The sequence below is a fragment of the Arxiozyma heterogenica genome (assembly GCF_036370985.1).
Source record: "Arxiozyma heterogenica strain weizmannii chromosome Unknown scaffold_7, whole genome shotgun sequence".
In the NCBI taxonomy this organism is placed as follows: domain Eukaryota; kingdom Fungi; phylum Ascomycota; class Saccharomycetes; order Saccharomycetales; family Saccharomycetaceae; genus Arxiozyma; species Arxiozyma heterogenica.
Window position 1 is genome coordinate 726,060 of NW_027042660.1, and position 26,816 is coordinate 752,875.

Below are 26,816 nucleotides of genomic sequence, written 5' to 3' on the forward strand. Positions count from 1 at the left end.
AATATGGCTTATTTCCGTCTTTTGTCCGTCTCAAATGGTTGAAAACTAATGATGATAAATCTAAAACAGATAAAATATAAGTGTTTGTGTTTATGTATCTATGTGACTAGCTCTTATAGACAGGGAGGTAAGAAAATATAACAAAGAGTTAAGATATGGTTAGATTTGTGTTAATGATATGTTCTTTGCGGAGAGAAAGAAAAATCCTAGATCATTAAACAACATTATTATATATGTATAATATTATATGTTGTTGTTATTGTTGCTATTCTATTCTTTTGTAGTACATAAATGGATTTGCTGGGAGGTTATTCAAGTGAAAGTGAATGTGAGACTGAAACCGAGATTGAAGAGGATAAGATATCACAACAATTTGATACAAGTTTAATAAACAGAAAATTATTAGATAAATATCATATTAAACCAACTACAAGTCTCAAAAGGACCAGATCTGGGCATTTGATGAAGACAAGATTTTGGACAAGCTTTATCTATATTGATTGGAGATTAACTTCAAAAGATAGACAAATTTTATCCAAATATTTGAATTATTATAATAATCAATATGGAAAATATGGAATTGAATTTAGACCGTTGTTTTATAGTGATTTGGGGACCCCTTTGAATTTACATGTTTCATTATCCCCGAACTTGAAATTTAGTACTGAGTTTGAGAGAGATAAGTTCTTTGACAATTTAAAGAAGAATTTGACACTAAAGATGTCTAAATCATTTACTATATCGTTGGAAAGACATCCTGTATTAATGAACACGCCAGGTTCTTTAGCTACATTTCTGACGTTGCCTATAGACTCAAATACACTTCTTAATTATATTAAACCATTGTTCAATGAAATTGCAACTTTATGGAATTCTAGGGATAATATTGCGGGATCACCTCAACCAGAGCTTTTTTTGACTGAATCATTCATTAACAAAGCACATGTTTCGGTTGCTAAAACGTGGTCTAAAATCCCACAGAACGCAAGGTCGTTGCTTCTACCACCTTTAGATACTCCTTTAATTATTCCAGAAGATCATAGAGTTCAATATGATAAAGATAGAGAATCCCTCACTCTGAATATTTCTTTTTCCTAATTGGGTAAGAGTGTAAATATTGGATCATGTTCCTTTTCCTCTTTAGTACATTTTTTCATTTTTTTTTTTTTATTCTTTGATTTGAAAAGGATCTTTTTGTAGAGGCTATGTTTGTTTTTGTTAAAGGAGTTTGTATATTCTCGGAAGTCATCCAAATAACAGTGGGATATAGTTAAGTGTGGAACAACTTTGTCAATTGTTTGATTAAGAATTATTTGGAGAAAGATTTTATTTTTTTGTTTGTTTTATGTTTTTTACCTTCTCTAAATTGTGCCAATTTCTGACTACTACGGTGAACGATTAAAGAGATCATTATCGTACAAGGTTGTATAGATATAGATAGATAACTACATAAATAAGCTTAAGTCAGATTATATATCTTTATAGTTGTTGTCTTTTTTTTTTTCACAAACTTTAATACTAATAAAGTCGAGAGGTGTTACAATAATTCATTGAGTCTTTGTTTTTTGTTTATTGCATTTCTGTGGAGTCATGGAACAGGTAATAGACTCATGGGGACTCGCCCCCAATAAGTTGTTAAAACCAAGTGATAGTTTATATATAAATAAGTATAATAATAATCATAATAATAAAGGGACAGCTTTGTATACACCAGAAAGTCAATCAAATGCGTTCATGAATTCTAATGCTAATAATAACACTATTATTGATAAAATTAATGATACTAATAGTGTCGACAGCAATGCTAATGTTACAGCTAATAACAATTGTATTATTACCACTACCAATAATGTTGCCACTGATGATTTATTTGATATGAACTATTACGACATCGATAATTTTTTGACTCAAGAATTAAGAGATTTAGATATTCCAATATTACCTAATACACAAGATTCGTCGATATCTAATGGTGATGATCAATTGTTAAACTGGAATAGTTATTCAAATTGTCAGAATAATAATGATAATAGTAATTACGGTATAATTGAGGATACTGGCAATAATATTTATACGAATAAATCACAAAATATGCCTTCCCATAAGAGAGGGTTAAGTGGTACTGCTATTTTTGGGTTTACAAATCATAATAAAACCCTAAGTATATCAAGTTTACAAAGATCTGGTTTAGAGAATATTCCTATTTCTATTAATACTGATAACAAAAATAGAAATTCCCCTAATGTTCTTAACCAATTTGATGAAAAGGATTCAAATATTACTAATGATCTAATTGAACAGGAAGATGAAGTTAGTAAATTAATCTTTAGACAACAACAGGAACTGAGACAGGCATTAGAGAAACAAAAATTGGTTAATCAGAAGTTACAAGAACAACTAAGAGCAAATCAATTGCAACAAGAAAGGTTGCAAAGAGCTTTAGAAGAGCAAGCTAATTGTACGTCTCCAGTATTGAGAAACAACAAAAATCATCAAACTAATAATAATGCATCACCTTCACCACAAAGAAGTTATAGGACACCTGCTAAGATGACAACAGAAGATGAATTGATTGTAACAAGTAACTCAGCTGATGGCAAATATCAATTCCCACCTCCTTCAATGTTATCTCCTGCATTGTCAAACACTTCATTGACAGGTTCTCCAATAAAAAGATCTCATAATAGAACAAGGAATCCGGTTTTCTCCTTATCAAATTCTTTAATGGCTTCGTCGTTATCTCCAAATAAATGTAAAAATAATTTATCAAATTTTGATGATAAGATAAATGATCTATTCCAAGATATGAATGATGAAGCGAATAAAAAAACAGTCATTGAACCATTGAATTCACCATTCTTCAATTTGACATCACCATCTTTTAGATCACAAAAGCATCTAAAAAAGGAATCAGTGACTTCCACAGTTTCTACTATCCCATTATCCGCTTGTGATAGCGATATTGAAACAGGAAATGGTCAAGAATTGCTAGGTTTAGGTATTACTCTTGCAGATGATCAAAATGACAAAGATAATAAATATAGTAGTAGTAATGATAATAATATAGTAAAAACAAAGATTATTAATAAAACACGTCAGCTTCCCGCAAAAGTAGAAATAATGCCAACTATTCCTGCATCCTCTGAAAATACACCGATGAAGCAATCTCTATCACAAAATAAAGAAGCTGGTACTTCAATAAATGATTCAAGAGGGGACATTCCTCAGAAACACATATTTCAACATACTCCAATCAAACAAAAACCAGAAATGGTCGTTATTAATGACACTGCTACACCAGTATTGCAGCCACCTTTAAATTTCGCAAATATATCGCCATCTAATAGCATATTTCAAAGAACAACTCTATCACCTAGTTACATGGGCGAAAGAACTATAGTATTAGGTAGTCCTCAGATGCCTCCACCAGTGGAAACACTTATGGGTCCAATAAAAATTACGAGGAAACTATCGACTTTACCTAGAGGTTGTATAGATCAATATGTGAAAGAGCTACCTGATAAACAATATTTATGTCTTTATCCAGGTTGTGGCAAACATTTTAAAAGGCGTTATAACATTAGAACACACATTCAAACACATTTGGAAGATCGACCTTATGTATGTGATTACCCTGGCTGTGATAGAGCGTTTGTAAGAAATCATGATTTGATAAGGCACAAGAAACTTCATTTAAATAAATCTTTTAGTTGTCCATGTGGTAAGAAATTTGCCGATGGAGATTTATTGAAACAACACCAATCATTGATGCTTTGTCAGAATATCAAGAAATATGATAACTTCATGGTGATTAAGAAAACTGCAACATCATCTCCAACACGAAATTCTACAGTCTCCACTTCTGAATCACCTGCAAAGAAGCATAGGGATAGTTCGGAGAGTCCAGTTAAACGTAGCGTGGAAACAGATAACACAGGCTATGTTCAAAACAAGTTGGAAGAACAGTTATCTTTAAAATATATTCAGCAATATACACCAAGGGATAATAAATCACCTATTGAGAGTCCATCTACACCATCAAGTTATGATAATTTGCATAAGTAAATAAGTGTTTGATTTTATTCTTTGTTAACGCTATAAACATTTAAACACAACAAAAAACTAGTCATTTCTATTTTACACTATATCATTACATTTTAAGCACTTCTTTTACAACAAATACATACATATAAATAATTACTTATATATGTAAAATAGGACACTTCTTTTCTTAAAAAAAATTCGTGATTAAACTAACATTGCAGAGTAATGGGCTTTTTTATTTGGGTGTTCATAGTGTGTGCTGATCAGAAATACGTTTGATTTTGGTCACCAATAAATTACTGAAATTGCACAGTCGAATGTCGAAAGTCAAGTTTCCCTACATTATGGTCAAATTACGTTGCCTTTACATACTTAAGAAAACAATAGCAATTCGGCAATGCTATTGTTGTTTGAAAAAAAACAATAACAAGATTTCTCGAGCTTCCGAACAACAAATAACCTTGAAGGTATCAAGGTAATCTTCTAAAATCAAAGCTCCTCGAGGAAATGGAATCAAGAAAACAAATAGAGCTAGTTTCTTCGACGAGAAAGAATTGTTAAGATTAGTTGATTTACTTTTGTCGTCTCGAAAAGCCAAGAATTATTTTAACAAATCTGTTTTTATTTTTTTTTTTGATTATAGATCGTTAAAAAGTATACTTATATGCTTATATAGAGTCAAGCCGAATATGGCCATAGGAAGAAAAAAGGCTACTATTAACCGTTAACATGTCTTCGTCATTACATTCCTTACTGCCTAGAGACGGGTCTACCGATTCACCGCCTCTATGTTCTACTTCTAATAGTTATAATGGTCATAATGGATTGAGAATTCTTTCTATATTTATTATACTTATATCGTCTGCACTCGGGGCCTTTTTCCCAATTCTCTCATCTCGATATTCTTTTATTAGGTTGCCAGATTGGTGTTTCTTTATAGGTAAATTCTTTGGGTCCGGTGTTATTATTGCAACTGCATTTATTCATTTGTTACAACCAGCTAGCGAAGCTTTAGGAGATGATTGTTTAGGAGGTACGTTTGTCGAATATCCATGGGCCTTTGGGATATGTTTAATGTCATTATTTGCACTATTTTTAACTGAAATTATTTCACATTATTTTGTCTCAAACTCATTTGGTGATAATCATGAACACGGTTCTGGGCATTCACATTCTCATACACATTCACATGATTCAGATCATGATAATATAAAAGAAACTTGTCATCTTCATTCTGATGGATTTTTTGATGATGAGTTGAAAGATGAGGAAGGAGATATATCATCTCATATCGATTCTGAACTGTCGACAAGTAATATCCAAGATATGTATATCAAGGAGTTTAAATTAAGGAATGATTTAGAAGATAGTCCACAGAATTCAAACATAGTGTCCAATAGCAACATATTAAAGCCATCTCCATTAAGTAAAAATCGTTATTCATATGAAATAACACATCAAGATTTCTCTAAGATAAGTATACCAGTAGAAGAAAAAAATAAAGAAGAATATTTGAATCAAATTGTTGCAGTGACTATTTTAGAAGCAGGTGTTTTGTTTCATTCTGTTTTTGTTGGTTTGTCATTATCAGTCTCAGGTGAAGAATTCGAAACTTTATTTATTGTTTTGACATTTCATCAAATGTTTGAAGGTTTAGGGTTAGGTACTCGTATAGCAGAAACAAACTGGCCTCATTCCAAACGCGCTACTCCTTGGTTGATGGCGTTAGCCTTTTCTCTTACATGTCCTATCGCAGTCGCAATTGGTATTGGTGTGAGAAATTCGTGGGTTCCAGGTTCTAGAAGAGCACTAATAGCAAATGGTGTCTTTGATTCTATATCATCTGGAATTTTGATATATACTGGTCTAGTAGAATTAATGGCACATGAGTTCTTATTTACTAATCAATTTAAAGGACCAGGTGGATTAAAAAGAATGTTAGCAGCTTATATAGTTATGAGTCTTGGTGCTGGTCTAATGGCATTACTAGGTAAGTGGGCATAATTGATCTTTTTTTATTATTTTTATCTATTTATTTATAGCATTTATTTTTGATTTCACATTTTATACATTTGTTTTATTATTCCTTTGCAATGATTATAATCATTTTTAATGACATTGATATTCATAAATTATTATTTTTAACTTACCAAAGAGATTATTTGCAACTGATTAATGAAGAAAAAAATCACAAATAAGGTTGTTAATGTTTCTACTAGATTACTTGCTAATATTTATACTGCATCAGTTATCAATATTGTATAATATACATTAATGTATTTATTTATTTATTTAGCCAGGTAGTTGATTATTTATTTACTAGTTTATTATATTGATATGCTAACTTAGTGTTTCAAAGACCCTCTTCTTGGCCATTTTCTTTTCTTGAACACGTTGATCATATTCATTAACAAATTCGAAATTATGCTTTAAATTCCATTGCTGTTTAATAAATTTTAAGCCAGATATATTAAAGCCAAGGTCGTTCACATTAGATTGTAAATTTGATCTCAATTCATCCTTTACGCGTTTTATTTGTAATTTCAGTTCTTCATTCCTTTGTGAAACTAATTCATTATGGTTGGATTTAACGATAAAAAATAAATTTTTACATATTAATGCTAAGTAGTTATTGAACAATTTCTTATCTTGAATAACAATGTCAATAAATTTTAAAAATTTAAGAACGTAAGAGAATGGCATCACTAATAAAGCGTCCTCTAGTTGTGAAGCCTTAATTTTCATCAATGTATCTAAGATATACTCTACTGGTGTTTTCTTAATAGCAATTAAGATAGCATTCCCTTGTGGTTTTATTGGCATTTCAAAAGATGTGGTATTTTTCTTTTTATTCCATATTGCTAGATCTCTTTCATAGTTTTCTTGTAACTCAATTTCTTTGATACCAAGATCTAGTGCTTCCATTAATCTTTCACCAGCCTTTAAGGATTCCATTGTTTGCTTATGAACGTCTGAAGATTCCATAGTTTCTTCACCATCCTTTTTGAAGGCGTCATCACCATTACCTTCTTCTAAAGATGTCAATAAAGTTTCTTCATATTGTTCTTCCATTTCTTTTTCTTTTTCTTCCTCTAAAAATACTTGATCTTCTGTCTCTTCCCATACTCTAATACTATGATCATGAGATGAAGATACTACAAACGATGCATCAGAAGCAACTGCAATGGCCCAAACTTCACTTTGATGAGCAGCTAATTTCTGAATACACTCGAATTTATCACCATCCCAGTATTTGACTAATCCGTCCTTAGAACAACTAAAAAAATTGTGAGATTCAGGAAGAAATTTAACATTTATAATAGAGTCTTGATGGGCAAATAAAGATTTATGGCAATCACCAAAATCAAGCCCCCAGATTTTGATATTTTTATCTGCAGAAGATGTGATAACTAATTTAGAGTCATATGAAATATCAATTGAAAGGACAGGCAATTTGTGACCATATAAACTTAAGAAAAATTTCATTGAATCTAAATAAAATACTTTCACAGTATTGTCTAATAAAGAAATGGCCAAGAACTTATCTTCTGGTGATATCTTGATACTTAAAATGTCATCATTCAATTCTAATGTAGTATCATGATATAGGGTCAACTTTGTGTCAAATTTATCTTCAGTACCTGGTATAATACTTTTTTCTAATTGGAAGTCCCAGAATTTAACAGTTTTATCTGCAGAACCGGTGACTAATCTTTTACCATCACTGGTGATATCTAATGACCAAATAGCTGCGTTATGTGCATCTGTCAAATTTTGGAGTTGAGTTGATGAGGCTAAATCAAACAATTGTAATTCACCATCTCTTGTACCAAGGATAACTAATAACCCACCAGGTAAAAATTTACAAGTCAAGGCATAACCACATTCAAAAGTTCTTATACATAAATGTGTTTTAATATTCCAAATTTTTAAAAGGCCATTACTTGCAGTGGCTAATAACTTATTATCATCACTAATATCTAAAGCACGAATATCAGTTCTTAGACCTTGCAAATCTATTGTATATAATTTGTTAGGGGAAGGTTGTGTAGGTTCTCTTCTTTCATATGGTATAGAATAATACTCAATGGTATTTGCAGAGGTAGTTATTGCAATTTCTAGTTTGTTTGATGTGGCAATAGTCCAAGTAGTGGATTTAACTTTATATGGGGATCTTATCATCTGGAATGGATGCATAACGATAGATACATGAGAATCTTTAATATTTTGCGCTATTTCTTCATCAGTCATACCTTTTTCCCTCAATCTTTTTTCTCTTTTTTTCAAAGCTTTAGATATTTCTCCATCTCTTCTGATTCTAAATACTTCAACAGTCTTATCAGCGTTTTGAATAAAGAAAAATTTGACACCATCACTGGTTGTCACAAAATCAACATTAAGACCGCGATTCTTACTTTGTTTTTCGTATATGCCCTTTTCAACCAATTTAGAACCATTTTCATTATTCAAATTCAATTCCCATATCTTAATTTGAGTATCGGCACTAGTGGTCACTACAAAATCGTTCTCGACGCCAAGGGACCAACATTCACCAGTATGGGCAATATGGGTTTCTATACATTGTTGAACTTTCATATCCCATATTTTGATTAGTCCATCCTTTGAAGTACTTATTAACCAATTTTCATCTTGATATGAAAGACCGGTGATTGCATCCTTATGTGATCTTAATTTGAAAAGACCGACTTCACTGACCAAATCCCAGACTATAATATCGGAATCTTTAGAACCAGATATAAGTCTAGTACCAGTTGGATCAAACTTTAGAATAGATATACCTGATGTATGACCATTAAAATTCAGTAGAACTGTTTTTGACACTAGATCCCAGATTTTGATGACACCATCAGAGTAACCTGCAGCTAAAAGATTTGTTTCAGAATGAAATTTCAAGTAGGTGACTTCAGCAGGTTTAGAACCTCTAGCATCAATAGAGCCTGGTGGAAGACCATCAGATAATGTACAGACTAGTTCACCGGTCTTGATATCCCATATGTTAATATTTTCTAAACAACTGGTAATGATTTGGCCTGGATTGTTATTATGGTGATGACCCTTTTGTCTTGTAGAGGAGGATGGAAGCCAAACTGAGTTGGAGTTAGAACTTATCACACCGAACACAGATGCTTGTTCAAATCTTTGGTATGACTTTACCATGTTTTATGATTGGGGAATTTTAAAGATAAAGAAAAATGAAAAGACGAAGAAGAAGAAGATAGATTCTAGAGTGGACTATCTCCTAAAACCTGATTTAACTTTATAATTCTTCTTTGGTATCAAATCTGCGTTAATTAATCAAAATATAAAGAGTAAAAACAAACCTAATTGAGATATTAAAACAAATATATACAAGTATACAGATAGATATAATACATGAACAATATAACCTCTTTGAACTCAATTAATATTTTTCCATGTTTAACTGTTTGAAGAAATGCTCATCGATTTTCTCTTCTTTTTTTTGTTTTTCTTTTTTTCTCTTTGTTTTTCTTTTCTAGAAATCTTTTGAAGTCACGTGCAACAAAAGTTAGGGTTATAGACAAAGCCCTAATGACAAACCCTAATTGTAATCGGTGATATATATCCGCTAAAAATCCTGAGTTGAATAAACAACAAACACTCAAATCGTTCAATTTATTCCTTCTATATATATATATATATATATATATATCTATGTGTGTGCATATGTGTGTATTGGTGGTTACTGGGATGATCATATCTTTGAATGATCTTTTAAGTACTCGTAGAACTCATCTATAATATAGGGCCATGCAGCAGTCTCGTTATAATCTGAAGCCAGCTCTTGGAAATTGCTATATTTTTGGAAGAATTGTAGGATCATTTTCCAACAATCAAATGTTATAAAAGTCTTTTTTGTATCTTTTAAGAATTGGAACCACATACAACATATCTCTTCGTTTACGTTTATGGGTATTTTATGTCTTGTTGTCACTAAAAATTGTCTCCAATACTCAGTTGCTGTAGTCATATCCAATTGTGTAGAGTCTACATCTAGGAGCAAATTAAAGGTGTAATTATAGATCTCTACAAAATACATCGGATCATGGTAAAACTTATGGTTTAAATCAAATAATAATAGTCTCATATCTTTTAAAGTTGAACACCCCTGAATAAACCAAGAGTTACAAAACTGTTCATAGTCGAGTGAATCGTTCATATTCTTCCATGATAAGAGTTTAGCTAGGATCACAATAGAGATATCATTATTAGCATCCTCAGTTTCAGTTTCAGGTCTATTTATATTCAACTTCTCCTCAGTGCTAATATTGGTGGTGGTATTATTGTGGTTATCGCTATTTTGCTGGGATATCTCTAACTCTTCTATAAACTTGATCATACCTTCAAAAGTGATCCATTTTGTTCCATCTGGACACACTTGATCTGAATATCTATTAAATAAATCTGTTAAATCTGCTGGGTATATTTTGTCTTGATTATTTGGTTCATTAACAAAACTATTCAATTCTTTATCATAATAATCATTTAATGCATAGTTAATGTTCCAATTATTCTCTGTAAGATATTTCTTAGCTATCTCATTTCTACAATGGGTTAATTCCAAAAAACTTTTAATTAAATCATCTTCTTCCATTCTTTTATGTCAATCTAAAGATATATATATATATGTCTGTAAGTATTTTTATACGTGTATGGCTGTGTTTTTGTTTCTTTATTATTATATTTGTTATTGTTTCTTTAGTTGAACATTGTTATGTTGATTTTTTAATTAATGCACATTTTATAAATCCATTCAAGTTTTGTTGTGAAATGTACAAGATATACCCATACTTCTATAGATAAGGATACTACATTGATACACACATACGCATTCATATACATGTACTAAAATCATCTTTGCTGCATTAAATGGTGGTAGCTCTTCATTAATATATACGCAGATATATATATATAATCTGATGATCTCTGTGGATGTACTTTTAGGGCAGTTGGGGGATTTACAACTAGAAGATGATTTAAATATTGTATTGCAATGGTTATTACCAAAAGAACATCAGTGCCATCCACCCTCATTAAGAGTCAAGGATTCAATAAAAAAAATTGTACAGTTCTCTAATAGACAATTTAATAATGGTTTTAAATTGTATTATTACGATATAGTTAGAGGTCAATATTTCACATTTCTAAATGCTCATATAAATTCGATTACGTATACTCAATTATACAAATTAGAGTCAGAGTTTTATTATCCCTTGCAATTTATAATTATCTTAAATGATGTAAACTCTATGGAAGATTCGTTAGATAATGTCATATTTTCTATTAGACATTATTTTATTGACACTAACAAGCAATTTAGAAATCATTTAACTAGTGAAATTAAATATTTAATCTATAAAGAAGATTTTAATCTTTGTCAGGAGTTAATTAAGTGGATTGAAGAGAGTAACAGTGATAATTTTAATGCAAAGGGGTTGGTACTTGACATAATGTTGAAAGAAATCGAAAATAATTGTCATAGGTTGATGAGGGGTATTTGGAATGATATTAATATTGTTAAGTGTTGTTATGATAAATTTATGAACGCTGTATGGCCAGGTTTTATTAAGTTATTACAAACACCAGACAGTGTTTCGAGTAACAACACCAATAATAATAATAGGAATACTAATATTACTGATGATAAAGATATATTAGGATTAATCTATAATCATTTTGAGAAGCAATTTATTGATATTAGATTGGATGAAATTTTTGAATTGATCACAAATTGTTCAAACACTGGACCTACTCTATATGAATTGAGAGACACTATCTCTAGATATAATGGTTTAATAGATGAGTTTGTGATCAAATTTTTAGGTCAATTCCAAAAGTTTATAAATGATGAATCCAGGAGCACAACTGAAATTTTGGCAACATTTATTATGAGTATAGATGTTTTCATATATTTAAATATTCGTGACCATTATTTGAGAGTTTTGACCACTTTCATTAAGCCCATCTTAGCCTCAAGAAATGATTTGATAGAGATTTACTTATATTCAATTTTGAATCTTAACAATAAAGAATTTTGTCTTTTTAATATTATTAAACCTGAAGGGTTTGAAAAATTGATATATGTTTTAAAAGGTGATCATTTGTTATCGTTTACTTCCGTATCTTCCGACATTGGACCATTACATATAAGGAATAGGCATATCTCTTTTTCTTCTCCCTCTACTACCACTGTCACTACCACTACTTCTACTTCTTTGTCATTTGCTTCTAATAATAAGCAGGATGGAATGATAATATTTGATTTGTTACGACAATATCAAGCATGGGTGCCTGATGGGATATCTATGGATCCAGGTAAAGATATGAATATGCTTAAACAGAACAATAATATAAACAAGGCTGTGAGCACGAATAAAAATATCATGAAAAATGCAGTAATTTATGGTAGAAGTAATTTAATAACAGATTGTTTGCTTTCAATAATCGATGATAAAGATAAATTAATTACGATTTTATTGAATATTATTACATTAAAATTATTAAAGACCCCCAATAGAAAATTAGGTAGAAAATATTTAGTCGCATATCATCTTATATATAAAAGAATTCGATATGGTCATAATTTAATTACATTTAACGATATTATTGTAAGTTTAGATAAGCACACTAGTGAGACTAATAATGCCAATATTTCAAATGAAAATAATTCAACACAAAATGTTGATGATATCGATAGTGAACTAATCATAAATGATGGACAAATAAAAAGATATAATGATAGAATAAGATATGTTACGGCCATTGATGAAGAAGAAGAGATATTTGTCAAATTCAATAAGATTAATGTTATGTTAGGGGATATGAAAGAGAGTGATAGGTTGGAGAAACATATAATGCAAGGTGATGTCAGAATATATCCTAAATTTGTGACATCATATTATTGGAATTTAAAGAAAATAAATCACAGAGATCATAACAGTGATGCTGAAAATAGAATGAAGATCAATAATCAATTAGAAGACAAGCTTCTTTCATATACAAAAGGTTATAATTTCTTAAGACCAGGAAGGGTAATTAAATATTGTAAAGATGATACAATCGTTTCTATAACATTATGTGATTCTAATACACATACAGAGACTAAGCATGATGTTACAATGAGTCAATATTCAATAATTGAAAAATTTGATAACAATATATCAAAAATTAAAATAGATGACCTATCTAGACAATGTGGGATGACAGACTCAGAGTTGCTTAATGCAGCACAGTACTGGATAGAAAAGGGTATTTTAAGATACAAAGATGGTATTTTTTGCGCATGTGATATGACAACATAAAATGTAATATAGAGCAAGAAAGAAGTGTTATTTTTAAAATTTAGCATAATGTCATGGGGAGACGTATATAACATTGTATTACTCCTCTGCTTCTACAACCAAAGCTAATAACAGAAGAAGCTAAATAGAAGAATTGGTTTTCTCATATAGTATATCATATTTGCATAAGAGTATATATATATTGATATAAATTAACTTAAGTTTTTTTTTTTTGATAAGAAAAAAAATTAATGATTAGTAATCAGTAGTCATTGAAAGAGATAGAATATAAAAAGAGTTCACTTTAAATTGTCATATATTGCTAGAATCATGGTTGAATTCATAAAAAATGTTTAGTTGGTTGAGTTTCTTTAGAAGAATATTCTGGTATAAACAATCAATTTTTTATGTATTCTTATAGTCATTGAAGGAATAGCCAATAGATAAAAAATCAAAAATAAGTATGACAAAGAGTAGGAAGAAGATCGCTGTATTTCATACAGATCATGCAGCTGAATGGACCCATCCATATGGAACATTCGATCAAATGACAATCAAGTTGTTAGATGAGACTGTACCATATACGTTATCAAGGGAGGATGTAACATACAAGGTTTTTGATATATATAACGGCGATATTCCAACCAGTGAGAAATTAAATAGTGACGAATATATGGGTATATTTATCACTGGATCAAGGTACGATTCATTTTCAGAGGATACAGATTGGATTATTAGATTAAGAGAGCTTTTGGTTGAATTGTTATTAACTGATGAGGGTAACGATAAAAGTAAAGATATGAGTGTTAATGCCCCACCTATTGTTGGTATATGTTTTGGGCATCAAGTGATTGCACATGCATTGGGTGGTAGAGTAGATAGAAATCCTTTGGGTTATGAAGGAGGTGTTGTTCCAATTGATTTGAATGAGATTGGTGTCAAATTGTTTGGCCAAAACCAGATTAATCTTTCAATGGTACATAACGACGCGGTCTTAGAGTTACCTAAACATGACCCATCTATTGTCAACTGGGGAAGTACAAAACGTTGTTCAATCCAGGGGTTCTATAAACCAGGGCGTTTATTGACATTTCAAGGACACCCTGAATTTGTCTCAGAGGTAGCTAAACGTGGCTGGGAAAAGAATTTATCCAATCCAAATTCAAAGTTTAGTGAGAAACAAGTCGAGGAAATGGAAAGATTTACATCATCATTAGAGAATCATGGATATACTGTAGCTGCAGAGGCTATTTGGAAGTTATTTATCAACGAAATATAACAGAGCAAAGCGGAGAGTAACTTACAAATATAACTATATATACATATATTAATGTTGAGTAACGTTTTTATCTTTCATTTTCATTAGTATTTACAGCATTCGTAGAAATTGTATCGAGCACTAATATATGGTTCTCCTGAGGGAACTTTCTATGACATAATCTTATGTGATCTTGTGAGTTTTTGAATATTTGTACATAGATATATCACTGTATCTGGAATTCTTACAAAAATTGATATAGTTAATTTTTTTTTTTGGATTATAAAGAGAAATAAAAGCAATACAGAAAGAAACTATCAACTTTACATTACTAATACATATATATTTTAATAGAGATATATAAATAGGTAGGGAGAGAGTTACAAGTGACAAGTGTTTCTCATTAGTGACAACAACCATTATTTTAAGGTCTTTTATAAGAAGTAACTAATGTCAGAAAATGCGAATAACACACAGCCTGGTGAAGGTAGTGGTGATTCACAACCAAATAGGACGAATTTAAACAACGACACTACCAATAACAATAACCCTACAACTACAAGTGGAAACAATATTACTGTTTCTATTGAATATATGTATGAGACACCAAATATCCCTGCAACGCAGAATAATAATAGTAACAACAACAACCTTAATAGAAATAATAGTAGTACTAGTAGTGATAGTAATAATAATGGTAATCCTACTGCTGCAGGATCTGCAGACTCGAGTAATGCACATTCACAACCAGGAACAACTACATCACAACAATCACAACCACAACAGCAGACACCTCCAGCAGGTATGAGACCATTTCCTGCAGGTGTGGTCTTTTTACAGTTCAGAGATATCCCAGCAGGTAATACTCAAGAAAGGTTACAAACTATCATGAATATTGCATCCGAGATTGCAGTTCGTAGAATAGTTGATTTATCTAGTGTAAGATATAATAGAGGCATCACAAAAGAAAAATTTGAGTCTCTTCCAGTGGTTCCGATTAAAGATTTGGATCCCACTGTAAAAGAGGATGGTTGTAGTATATGTTATGAACCATTTGTTGATCCTATACCGGATAGTAATTCTGACGAGAATAAGAAACGTAGCAGAGAAGATGATGATGAAAAAAAGGAATCTAGAAATAACAGAAAGAACAAAAGATTAAGAAGTGACTCATCTGATAGCAACAACAATAATAATGATAATGATAATGATAATACAATACCTACTAATAATTTATCTACTAACATTGGGGATGTTACTTTTAATGGAACATCGGTAGAAAATACTAATATCAATGCCGGTAACAATAGTACTCAAACAACAAATGATGAAGAAGTCAACCCTACTTATGATCATTTTGCTGTGAAAGCACCTTGTGGGCATATTTTTGGTAGAGAATGTTTATATAAATGGTGTAAGTCTGAGAATACATGTCCACTTTGTAGGCAAGTTATTGCAGAGAGTATGAACACACCTATTATGGTTAATTCAGCACAAGCTGCAGCTACTACTAATGCTGCATTTCAGAGAATTCATGATCTCTTGTACAATACAAATAATAATAATAATAATAATTCTACAGAGAGTAATAATGGTAATTTTTCAGTGATAACAAATACTGCTAATAGTGATACCACAACACCTTCAATTTCTAACCAGGGATCAACAGTTGCTACATCTGCGACTGCTACACCTGCTACTACTACACCTGTTACAACTGCATCTACTGTGAACATACCATTTAGGACAAGTAACATTGTTTTCATAACTCCCCAATGGTATATACCACCAAATACTACATCAAACAATGCAACTGTAACTGCAACTGCAAGAACTGGAAATAATGGTACTACTACAAGTAATAATGACACTAGTAGTTCAGAAAATAATGATACCCAGACTACAAATGATACAGTTGATAATAACTCGAATCAAAGTGAAAGGCCATCCCCATATGAACGTTTCAGAGCTATTATTGGATCGTATTTTGATGGTCTAATCAATCAGAACAACAATAGTAACAGTAATACCAATATCACAGATTCATCAGCATCTTCTTCAAATAATTCAACAGTTAATAGTAATAGTACAACTAATGCCAACTCTACCTTTTCTACAGCCCCAAGTAATGTGCAAAATGCAACCAGAAATTTAGATTTATTGGCCATGGGAAATAGTATTAGAAATGTATTGTTGCAACAAAGAAACGTCTTATCAGGTACACATAATAATGGTGATGCTCCAACATTGTTCAATTCTGGTGTAGCAAGTTACAGAACACCATCAGGAAATGTTTCAACATATCATCTTGGTGCACATGAAGTATTTCATGCCTCCACTAACGATAATAACAATAGCAGTGCAGCAACTTCCACATCTACAGATAACCAAAACGGTGAAAATAATGATAATACTAATAATAGTAGTAGTGGTGATAACAGTAGTTCAGGAAGCAATGAGCAAGAAGAAAACAATTCAAATAATGGCCACACTCATACTTCTACATCTTAGTTGAAAACGGTTTATAGAAAGGAGTATATGAGATCAAAAACTAAAAAAAATAGAAATAAAAATAAACTGTAGTAATTAGTAACATCATTATAGATTTATTCTTAAACTTGTAATAACATGATAGTTGATTATTTTTCCTATAGCTTTTTTTATAGTTTAAGGATATTACAAAAAAGGTTTTTTTTTCTTTATATATAAACATTTGTATAGATAGGATATTGATAATACTCAGCATTTATTACAAACTAAAATTTATAATCATTAGACACCTATAAACGTACATATATATGTGTATATTTTAAAATTGATATAAATGTATTTCAACATTATTACTATTATTGATATATGATAAAAGGAGTTAAGGATATGCATAGAATGAGGAAAGAGGGAGAATTAGAAATGGAGATAGAGAGGTAAGGATTACCTGACTAGTTTGAGGCTGATATTCAACTCTTTAAAGTGCCTTGTTGTTCCCAAGTGGCTAATTGTTCCCTTGAGTAATGATACCGTTTTCTTTTATCTTTATATTGTTCTAGAAGATCGTCTAGTTGGTTCAGATCAGTTATGGAAAAAATTCTCTGCTTTAAAGTAGCAGACTGGGCATTTATATCACTTAATTTTCTTTTCAATTGAACTTTAAAGACATTTTCACTATATTCTTGTTTAAATAAAGTATCCAGGTTTTGCCATTTGGTGGAATATTGTTCGTATAATACTCTTAAAGAATTAATTTCTTTATTTAAATTTATTTTATTTGTTTCCAGTTGAGAATATTTATCTTGCAATGAAAGTAATTCATCCTTTCGAAGTTCAGTTTGTTTGATAATTGAATCAATATTATCTGTTTGATATAGTTTTGCATATTGTGATAACTCTTTCTTATGGTTATTGATCAAATCATGCAAATCATTATTCGATAGTAAAGTGGTATTCTCTGGTAACGGTACATTCATTTTTTTGTTCAGTACAGTGTCTCTCTAAGTGTTAACAAATTATGACTTGTTAGATGCTGTATATAAATATATATATATATATATATAGCTTTTTATTCTCCCTCTGCTTGACTGTTAGTTTTTGATATGGAGTTCCGTCCTTAACCAAAGAGATATTTCTATATATATATTTTTCACAGGGTAGATCCAATTAGTTGTGATCCGAAGAATTTAGCAATAAATAAACATTCAAGGTTAGTAAAGAGAGAATATACCTTAAAGAATGAATAAGAAGATACATCCACTAGTTAAATAGCAGGACAGATTTTTGTAAGAAATGAACACAGATAAATAAATAGAGTTTTCTACAGATGAACCAATTAGTGAAGTTAGCAGCATCAAAGCAACCAGCTACCCATGCATTAATCTTTTTACATGGGTTAGGTGATTCTGGTAGTGGATGGTCTTTCCTGGGACAACAGTTACAATCCATGGATCCAAAGGCTTTCCAATCTACCACATTTCTGTTTCCTACAGCCTCCATTGTGAATATTACAGCTAACGGAGGTTATCCAATGAATGCATGGTTTGATATAATGGAATGGGATCCACAAATGAAACAATTTGATAATGAAGGATATTTAAAGACATTGAATGGGGTCGTAAAACAATATATTAAACAGGTTATGGACGAAGGTATTCCTTCAGAGAACATTATCCTTGGGGGGTTCTCTCAAGGTGCTGCTATCACATTGGGTTCTGCAATAAATTTAGAATGGAAACTTGGGGGGTTTATCTCTTTATCTGGCTTCATATCATGTAATAAAGATATATTTAAAAACAAAGAGGCTGATAGATTGGTTAATAATGAGACGCCTATATTTCATGGACATGGGGAATTAGACCCGATAGTGGCATTATCCCTAGGGAAGCGATCAGTGGATTGGATGGTGGGTGTTTATGGATTCCAAAGGGCAGAATTTCATTCTTATCAAGGTTTGCAACATTCTGCAAATGAGCAAGAATTGTATGAATTATATCAATTCATAAAGAAATGTTGGAACTTTTGATTAGAGATGAATTATTTCTATTTTTTTTTTACTATTTACATATGTATAACTATATGTAATATTATGCTATCTAATACCATAATTTTGATATTGTTATTTGACTACTGATATTTGAGATTTAAGATATGGATTTATAACTCCAATATCAATGCTAAATTCAAATAAATGAAAAAAAAAGTAGGTTATATGCCAAATTATGTCTGTATCCTTAATCAGTCAGTGAATTACATTGGATCAGGTCAATGATGAACTGAATTCATATCTCTCTTTCTCTCTCTTTAGTTTTCCTTTATGTATTTGTTCATCGTCCCACAAAACGAACAAGAGGATGGGAAAAAAGATAGAATACAACTGAGAAACCTGTAATGTAAGTCTAGCAAATCGATAATTCTGTAAGCATATACAGATGTAGTTTTTAAATAGATAAAGAGGCAGAGAAATAGACAGATATGAATATATATCGTTTGTGAAAGAGAGAAGAGTGAACAGACATTTTTGATTGTGATAGATATATTCTGAGTAAATATAAATTCTGCAAATTTTTCTGGTTGGATATCTAGAATATGGACTCTCTTATCGAGGAAAAGAAACCTCCCATTACTGATATAGAGATCTTAAATGAAGCCTTTGCTCGTAAGAAACCTGTTAAAATATCTACAAAAGTTGACGTTATAGATTTAGAAGAGTTAAAGGACTATCAATTAAGGAAGAGAACAGAATATGAATCATATTTGAAAAGAAATCGGTTAGATATAGGTCAATGGATACGATATGCTCTCTTTGAAATTGAACAACATGATATGAGAAGAGCAAGGTCCATCTTTGAAAGAGCTTTGCTCGTCGATATCTCACATGTTCCGTTATGGATTAGATATATTGACTGTGAATTAAAATACAGATATGTTAATCATGCTAGGAATCTTTTGGAGAGAGCAGTGTCAACCCTGCCAAGAGTTGATAAGTTATGGTACAAATATTTATTTGTAGAAGAATCCTTAGAGAATTGGAATATTGTTCGATCTCTCTATAATAGATGGGTCTCTTTAGAACCAAATTTTAATGCATGGGATTCTTATATTGATTTTGAGATCAGACAGAATCAAATGAATAATGTTAGAAATATATATTCAAGATATGTTAATGTTTTTCCAGAGACTACGCAGGTTTGGTTTAAATGGTTAAAATTTGAATCTATATACGGATCTAATAGTACAATTCGGAAGGTTTATTCAATTGCAGTAGATACTTTGATATCACATGAGGAAACTCTATCGAATATCCCAGATTTTCAAGAGAATTTAATCGAGTTGATCATATCGTTTGCTAATTGGGAAGCATCTATACAAGAAACTGAGCGTGCTAAAGCAATATTTAGTCTTGCTATCGAAAAATGGCCTAATAATACAACTTTAAATAAATCATACTTAGACTTGAAGAAAAGGTATGGCGATAGTCAAACGATTGATGAAGGTGTCTTAATGAAAAGGAAATCACACTACGAGAAATTGTTGTCTGAAAGAAAAAAAGATTATGATACATGGTGGATATATTTAGATTTTATTGAAGAAAATTTCCCTTCTCAGATGTTAGTTAGTTTAGAAAAAGCTACAGATCTGAATAATAAACCTCCATTAAATCTAACCCAGAGCAAAGTTAACATTTCGTGGCAAAGATATCTGTATTTATGGATAAGGCGTTTAATTTATATTGAATTAAAATCAAATGATATTAGTCGATGCCGAGAATTGTATAGTAAAGTTATTGAAGAGATTATAATACCATCAAAATTGAGTTATAATAAAATTTGGTTAATGTTCGCACAATTTGAAATTAGGCAGGAGAATATAGATTTAGCAAGAAAAATACTTGGACGATGTATTGGCATATCACCAAATGAGGAATTATTTCAAGAATATATAAACATTGAAATTAAACTAAAAGAGTTTGATAGAGTGAGAAAATTGTATGAAAAATTTATTGAATTTAATCCAATGGATATGTCCACTTGGTTTGCATATATTCAATTGGAAGAGAATTTGGGTGATGAAGATAGGGTTAGAGGTATATTTAGAATTATGTTGAATAACGAAGTAATGAATTTAGGACTAGGTGTTAGGAAAATAATTATGGAAAAATTTATAACATTTGAAACAGATGTGGAAGAATATAACAATGGTAAATCTCTTTATAGAGAATTTTTAGAAATTACTAATTATTCTCTAGAAACATGGATATCATATGCAATGTATGTATGTTCGGTACCAACAGACGACCAGTTAATCGCTATGTCAGAGGCAAATCAGGATTTAGATGAGGATAATGAAATAATGTTTGAACCAGATGAAGTTAATTTTGATAAAGGTAGAGAGGTCTATGAGGAAGCCTTGATGTATTTTAAAAATAAGAATGATTCCAAAAATAGATTTGAGTTGTTAAAGGCTTTACAAGAATTTGAAAAGAGATTTGGTACTGATGAGACACAAGACAGGGTTTCTAAAAGGCTGCCTAAATTAGAAAGAAAACGATTTTTACAAAATGGGGTTGAGTTGGAGAAGATCAATTATATATTTCCTGAGGATAATGAATTATCAGTTGAGTCAGAAAATAATTCTTCTAAATTCTTAGCTTTGGTTAAGAAATGGAAACAAGACCAAAACAAATAATTATATAAGTTCGATATAGAACATTTTATAAATATTTGGATCAAATATACTATTGTTCGTGGATACTATATTTCGATGAACCTTAATTTAAGAAAGTAAGGTCAGACAGTACATATCTTATATATGTAATCATAGGCCTGGTGGACCTGCTAAACGTGGTGGTAAATGAGAGTTTTCAGGTGGAGTATCTGATGCCAATCCAGGTGGTAATGAAGATGTTGACATATCAATACTTGGATCAGACAAACCTGGGGGTAATGATGGATTATGTAAAGAGGGTTCATTTAAGCCTGGAGGAACAGATATTTCACCACCATTATTATTTTCTGGTTGTGTAATAGATTTTCTATTTGCTTCTAAACCAGGAATAGGAGGAGTAAACATCGATATCCCTGGTGGAGTCATAGAAGTTTCAAAACTATCTAACCCAGGGGCTACATTTATTGTTGATATATGATTTTTTGCTGATTCTTTTGCATCAAGGAAAGCATTGGAATTTATATTTGTTGAATTATTCCGTAGCAATGTATTCTTGTTATATCTATTGTTATGATAATTATTATCATAGTTTACGTCATTAAAACTTTGTATATGTTGTTGGGGCTGAATAGTCCTTTGGTACCTTGATTGATATCTTCTAGTAACATTGTTTGCATATTTTCCGTCACCATACCTTGAATTATCTTGATTGTTATTAGTATTATATGAATTGGAATACTTTGATTGATAAGCAGAATTCTGATACCTTGAAGATGATGTTCCCTGTAAGTGTTTAAAATTAGATCCAGTTGCAGTAATATTGTTATTAGGAGAGGTAGTAGTGGTAATTGTTGCAGGTTGGAATCGATTCTGCGTTTTACTTATAAAGGAATCATTGTTACTAGTATTTTGAGGAACCTGGGTTTGACAATCTCTCGTAATATGACCAGGTTGGCCACACTTATGACAGATAATTCTAAATGCAACAGATTCTCTTTCCGGACAGTCATATTTCTTATGACCTTTTAAACCACAAATAGTACATGGTGATGTGTCTTCCCTAAGAGTCCCATTCAATTCGGCTAAATCTCTCAGTTGGTTTCTTTTTAAATCGTTTTGTCCCTCAGGAGAAGTTACAGCTTTTATCACAACACCTTGACAACATTTTATACCCTTAATTACTTTGTCCTCTGAATCAGCAATTACAAGACAATGAAGAGGATCTTCCATGTTCATTGCACCTTCTGGTAAATCACTAGCACTTTTACCCTCTTTTACTGAACCACGACCTCTGATAGCGATTTTACATTTAGATTCTAATTGTAATCTTTTCAAAGTGTTACCACGAGGACCAAGTAATAACCCAACAAAATTAATCTCAGGATATTGATCGACTGGAATATAATATTTTTCCTCAAATGTGGAAGGTTTAACATATCCCTCTGGATGTGTATAAAATGGAATCATTCTCCATGCAATCTCTACTAATCTATATCTTTCCATCTCTAATTTTTTTCTATATATCTGTTCCTTTGTATTAGTTCTTCTACCTTGAGCATCATATTTTGGTGGTGGTGATTGGGACCTGAGTAGATATTCGGGAGGTTTAAGGTGTTCCTTATTGAGTAAACTAGTAATCTCTTTAATTCTATACATAGCTTGGTATGCACACATTTGTTCTAATGTAAGTGGTCCAGTAATATTAATTGGTAATTTTTCACCTTTTTTCTGTATCTTAGTAGGTTTCCCACCATTCCAAAGTGAACGGTTAACTTTTAAAGACTTCTTAGATTCAGTACGGCCACGTTCTTCTATGTCTGGCATTGCAATATATCTAAATTATTATTACTCAAATAAAAAAGTAGTATGTGCAATTTTTTATTTATATATATATGGTTTTTCCCTGCACCAGTTGGTTTAAAATTTGTTCTAGTTATTCTTCTCTATTGAATTATAACTAACAATAATTTTAAATCATCTAGAATATAAACGTTGGTATGCAAATATGTGTATCAATCTGTGTGTTTCAGTGTATCTGTTGGATCAATCTTTGAAATTTTCTGTAGACATCTGAAAAAATTTATTGTAATCTTCTTTCCAAAATCTAATAATCTTTAATGGCATAAAAAAACTTAAATATATACACAGACAGACAGTTAAAGCAGCTACTATAACACAGAGGCAAGATTTGTATTGGTATCAACGAAGGGTGAAAGAACAAATAATAGAAGTGATAATAGAATGGGTGTTTGTAGTTTGTTTGAATCATTTATAACAATGAATCAATTGTATCCTTATTATAGCTGTTGTTTATATGATTACAGTGAAAGAATGAATATATCTAACTGTAAGATATGTATGTATATATATATAAAAAGATAGGAAACAGCTTTCTTATCCTATATTTTGGCTAACATTTCAGTAACCATAGATTTAACTGTGTCAAACAGTTCTGATGGGGAACCATCTATAACGGTTTCACCATCATTTATCTTTCTAACAGCTACTTCATTGTCAACAACTAACATACCTTCTCCTTTGAATTCCGCAGAATGGTCTTGTTCTGTTAACTTACGTTTTAATTCAGCTAGACGAACATCCCCAACAGACAATGTGCCTGTTGGATGCAAAACAGAAGGTTTGTCTAATGCTTTTAATATTAGTTTTTCTCTTGAATGGTAGTGTTCATTCGCATGATCTTTGGGTTTTTCTTTCACTAAACGTCCCACTACTTGAGCAATTGTATGGTCATTACCAATCTTTTGCCAGTTTAATAATTGATCTAGTTCCATATCAATGGAAATATCTAAAGTTTTGATCTTGGTATCTATAACAATTTTATCGCTAAATCTTGTTTTCATAACATCAATGTTCTTTTTATTTAGGTTATTTATAATAGTCTCGTTTTGGGCTTCTGGTGGTCCTAATAGAATTATTTTTCTTGATTTCAATAATGGCCAAATAACAGCAGCAGATCTTTGGTCTACAATGTTCTCTAAACTAAAAGGGATCAAATTCACATTTAGTGTTATAGTTTTTGTTTCACAAACTCTTTTTGATGGGTTATTTAATGCATCCAAATAGTCTATATTATCAAAGTTTTCATTTGAATCTTCATTATAGTTGATATCCTTAGATGGTCGACCTCTTTTTGTTCTCTTTATTGGGATATCAGTAATAATATACTCATCTTCATCTTCTTCGTCTTCATCAATATTATAATATTCATTTCCACTCTTATTTTTATTCCTACCACCAAGGTTAGTATGTTTTCTTTTGGTTCCTCTTAATATGTTTTTATCTTTGCTTGAAGTATTGGAGTCCTCTATTTCATCATTTTCAAATTCGGTATCTCTCTCCTCCTTGGGTATAAATTTAGTGAAATCAACAATTGTACCATAATCATCAGGTTTTTCTCTTTTTGGATTAAATGGGAACATTTTATACTTTGATTTCCCGGTTGTGTGCATATCTACAGGTATTTCGTAATTCAGATTATTAATATTTGCTCTATTCTTCATTAAAAATATGTCGTCGTCGTCATCTTCTCCGTCATCATCTTCTTCATTATTACGTCCTTCATTATTACTTATTCCATTTATATTAAAATCATTGCTCCTAATTCCATTCATATTATTTTTATTTCCATTATTCATTTGAAAACTGTCAGTACCTTTCTTCAGTTCCTGTCTTAATTGGTTTTCTTTTCTTTTATTTGTTTCCCTTCTTTCTATTATTTTTGTTTTAAAGTCCTCCAGTTCTTTATCCTTCAAATATTCATTCTTCCAGACCGTCAAGGCAATAGAGTCTTTAAATTGAATAGTATTACCATCTTTAAAATTTGAGTCATTTTTAATTGAAACATTCCATCTCTCATAAAATTTAGACAACAAGCTATCTGGGTTAGAATTTATCTTGCTTATGGCTTCTGTTAATATTATATTTAAATTATCAGAATTATTAAGTTTATCTATAACTTTGTTTACTAAAGTATCCACATTTGACACCAAACAGATCTTAGGACCTTGGAATTTATTTAATTCTTCAATCTTTATTACATGGAAACAATTACCCATAATGAATGGAGATTTGTTGTCTTTAGCTCCCCAATTCTTTAATAATGACGCTGTTAACCATTCTAACATAGATTTTGCATATGTTAGATTTCTTCCACGGCTATATGAAATAAACAATACAGGAATGTTTAATGATTGACCTAATTTATTACTGTTATATATTAATTCATGGATAATTACAAATAATTCTAGAAATCTACTAGTAATTTCTACCGGAATAATGATAGTATTATTTATCGATTTTTTTGTTATCAATTGCTTAATAAGATCTTTGAATTCTCTGTTACGTCTTTTAAATGGTTTAGATACACCAAACTTATCAAAAGTGGTTATGATTGCAGATGGTCTCATTAATGCTGATATAGGTTTTCCACTATTATCCAGTAAGTTCGCTCCATTTAGAAGTGTACCCTTAGTATGGTTCCATCTTTTTGCGTATATTATTTTTTCTTCATATGTAGAAATACACCAAAGTGATCCACCAGGTGTTGATCCAGAATTGAATGCAGTCAAAGTTAATCCATCAAACTTAAACTTTAAATCCACAATTTGAGAGTATCTTAAACTTTTAATAAAATCGAAGGCTTTTTCAATGTCATCCAAATCCATTTCATTGGTAGTGAATGGTCCCACAATACCTCTATTTACATAATAATCGATTGTAGAGACACGGCCTAAATTTGAAATCGGCAAAGTTGCATACACGTCAATTCTTGAGATGAAATGCGACAGAAAATTGTAAAATAATAAGGCGTAGGCACCCAGGGATTCGATTGTTGGTTCAGACAAAATGATCAAATCAATTGTGGGGATCACTTCAGACCAATAACTGACTGCTGCTTTATAAGATATTTTGTCTGCAACCCAACTGGGATCAATTAAAATTGTCACATTTTCAAATTGAAGTACAGTTCCGACCAGAGTTCCAGAACCGTCATCACAACATAAATATTTGAATGTCAT

The 26,816-nt window shown here is 31.0% G+C and overlaps 13 protein-coding genes across 13 annotated transcripts; 8 read left to right on the forward strand and 5 right to left on the reverse strand.

Moving 5' to 3' along the window:
* Window positions 1-291: 291 nt before the first annotated feature.
* USB1 (phosphoric diester hydrolase) lies at window positions 292-1,098 on the forward strand (the record flags this gene model as incomplete). Its single annotated transcript, XM_064861425.1, has 1 exon — window positions 292-1,098. The coding sequence occupies one exon, from the start codon at window positions 292-294 to the stop codon at window positions 1,096-1,098; it is 807 nt and encodes a 268-aa protein (XP_064717102.1).
* A 492-nt stretch (window positions 1,099-1,590) lies between these two features.
* ACE2 (DNA-binding transcription factor ACE2) lies at window positions 1,591-4,065 on the forward strand (the record flags this gene model as incomplete). The annotated part of the gene is made up of 1 exon (XM_064861426.1): window positions 1,591-4,065. The coding sequence occupies one exon, from the start codon at window positions 1,591-1,593 to the stop codon at window positions 4,063-4,065; it is 2,475 nt and encodes an 824-aa protein (XP_064717103.1).
* A 708-nt stretch (window positions 4,066-4,773) lies between these two features.
* On the forward strand, window positions 4,774-6,048 carry ZRT2 (low-affinity Zn(2+) transporter ZRT2; the record flags this gene model as incomplete). The annotated part of the gene is made up of 1 exon (XM_064861427.1): window positions 4,774-6,048. The coding sequence occupies one exon, from the start codon at window positions 4,774-4,776 to the stop codon at window positions 6,046-6,048; it is 1,275 nt and encodes a 424-aa protein (XP_064717104.1).
* A 336-nt stretch (window positions 6,049-6,384) lies between these two features.
* Window positions 6,385-9,222, reverse strand: DIP2 (snoRNA-binding rRNA-processing protein DIP2; the record flags this gene model as incomplete). The annotated part of the gene is made up of 1 exon (XM_064861428.1): window positions 6,385-9,222. One exon carries the CDS (start codon window positions 9,220-9,222, stop codon window positions 6,385-6,387), a length of 2,838 nt encoding a protein of 945 aa, XP_064717105.1.
* A 556-nt stretch (window positions 9,223-9,778) lies between these two features.
* DCN1 (NEDD8 ligase DCN1) lies at window positions 9,779-10,678 on the reverse strand (the record flags this gene model as incomplete). The annotated part of the gene is made up of 1 exon (XM_064861429.1): window positions 9,779-10,678. One exon carries the CDS (start codon window positions 10,676-10,678, stop codon window positions 9,779-9,781), a length of 900 nt encoding a protein of 299 aa, XP_064717106.1.
* A 325-nt stretch (window positions 10,679-11,003) lies between these two features.
* On the forward strand, window positions 11,004-13,385 carry APC2 (anaphase promoting complex subunit 2; the record flags this gene model as incomplete). Its single annotated transcript, XM_064861430.1, has 1 exon — window positions 11,004-13,385. One exon carries the CDS (start codon window positions 11,004-11,006, stop codon window positions 13,383-13,385), a length of 2,382 nt encoding a protein of 793 aa, XP_064717107.1.
* Window positions 13,386-13,827: 442 nt separating this feature from the next.
* Window positions 13,828-14,643, forward strand: PWA37_004968 (putative amidotransferase; the record flags this gene model as incomplete). Its single annotated transcript, XM_064861431.1, has 1 exon — window positions 13,828-14,643. The coding sequence occupies one exon, from the start codon at window positions 13,828-13,830 to the stop codon at window positions 14,641-14,643; it is 816 nt and encodes a 271-aa protein (XP_064717108.1).
* A 429-nt stretch (window positions 14,644-15,072) lies between these two features.
* On the forward strand, window positions 15,073-17,133 carry SAN1 (ubiquitin-protein ligase SAN1; the record flags this gene model as incomplete). The annotated part of the gene is made up of 1 exon (XM_064861432.1): window positions 15,073-17,133. One exon carries the CDS (start codon window positions 15,073-15,075, stop codon window positions 17,131-17,133), a length of 2,061 nt encoding a protein of 686 aa, XP_064717109.1.
* Window positions 17,134-17,579: 446 nt separating this feature from the next.
* SRN2 (ESCRT-I subunit protein SRN2) lies at window positions 17,580-18,086 on the reverse strand (the record flags this gene model as incomplete). The annotated part of the gene is made up of 1 exon (XM_064861433.1): window positions 17,580-18,086. The coding sequence occupies one exon, from the start codon at window positions 18,084-18,086 to the stop codon at window positions 17,580-17,582; it is 507 nt and encodes a 168-aa protein (XP_064717110.1).
* Window positions 18,087-18,436: 350 nt separating this feature from the next.
* TML25 (palmitoyl-(protein) hydrolase) lies at window positions 18,437-19,135 on the forward strand (the record flags this gene model as incomplete). The annotated part of the gene is made up of 1 exon (XM_064861434.1): window positions 18,437-19,135. One exon carries the CDS (start codon window positions 18,437-18,439, stop codon window positions 19,133-19,135), a length of 699 nt encoding a protein of 232 aa, XP_064717111.1.
* A 563-nt stretch (window positions 19,136-19,698) lies between these two features.
* CLF1 (Clf1p) lies at window positions 19,699-21,798 on the forward strand (the record flags this gene model as incomplete). The annotated part of the gene is made up of 1 exon (XM_064861435.1): window positions 19,699-21,798. The coding sequence occupies one exon, from the start codon at window positions 19,699-19,701 to the stop codon at window positions 21,796-21,798; it is 2,100 nt and encodes a 699-aa protein (XP_064717112.1).
* Window positions 21,799-21,927: 129 nt separating this feature from the next.
* MSL5 (mRNA splicing protein MSL5) lies at window positions 21,928-23,601 on the reverse strand (the record flags this gene model as incomplete). Its single annotated transcript, XM_064861436.1, has 1 exon — window positions 21,928-23,601. One exon carries the CDS (start codon window positions 23,599-23,601, stop codon window positions 21,928-21,930), a length of 1,674 nt encoding a protein of 557 aa, XP_064717113.1.
* Window positions 23,602-24,176: 575 nt separating this feature from the next.
* On the reverse strand, window positions 24,177-26,816 carry CFT2 (cleavage polyadenylation factor subunit CFT2; the record flags this gene model as incomplete). Its single annotated transcript, XM_064861437.1, has 1 exon — window positions 24,177-26,816. One exon carries the CDS (start codon window positions 26,814-26,816, stop codon window positions 24,177-24,179), a length of 2,640 nt encoding a protein of 879 aa, XP_064717114.1.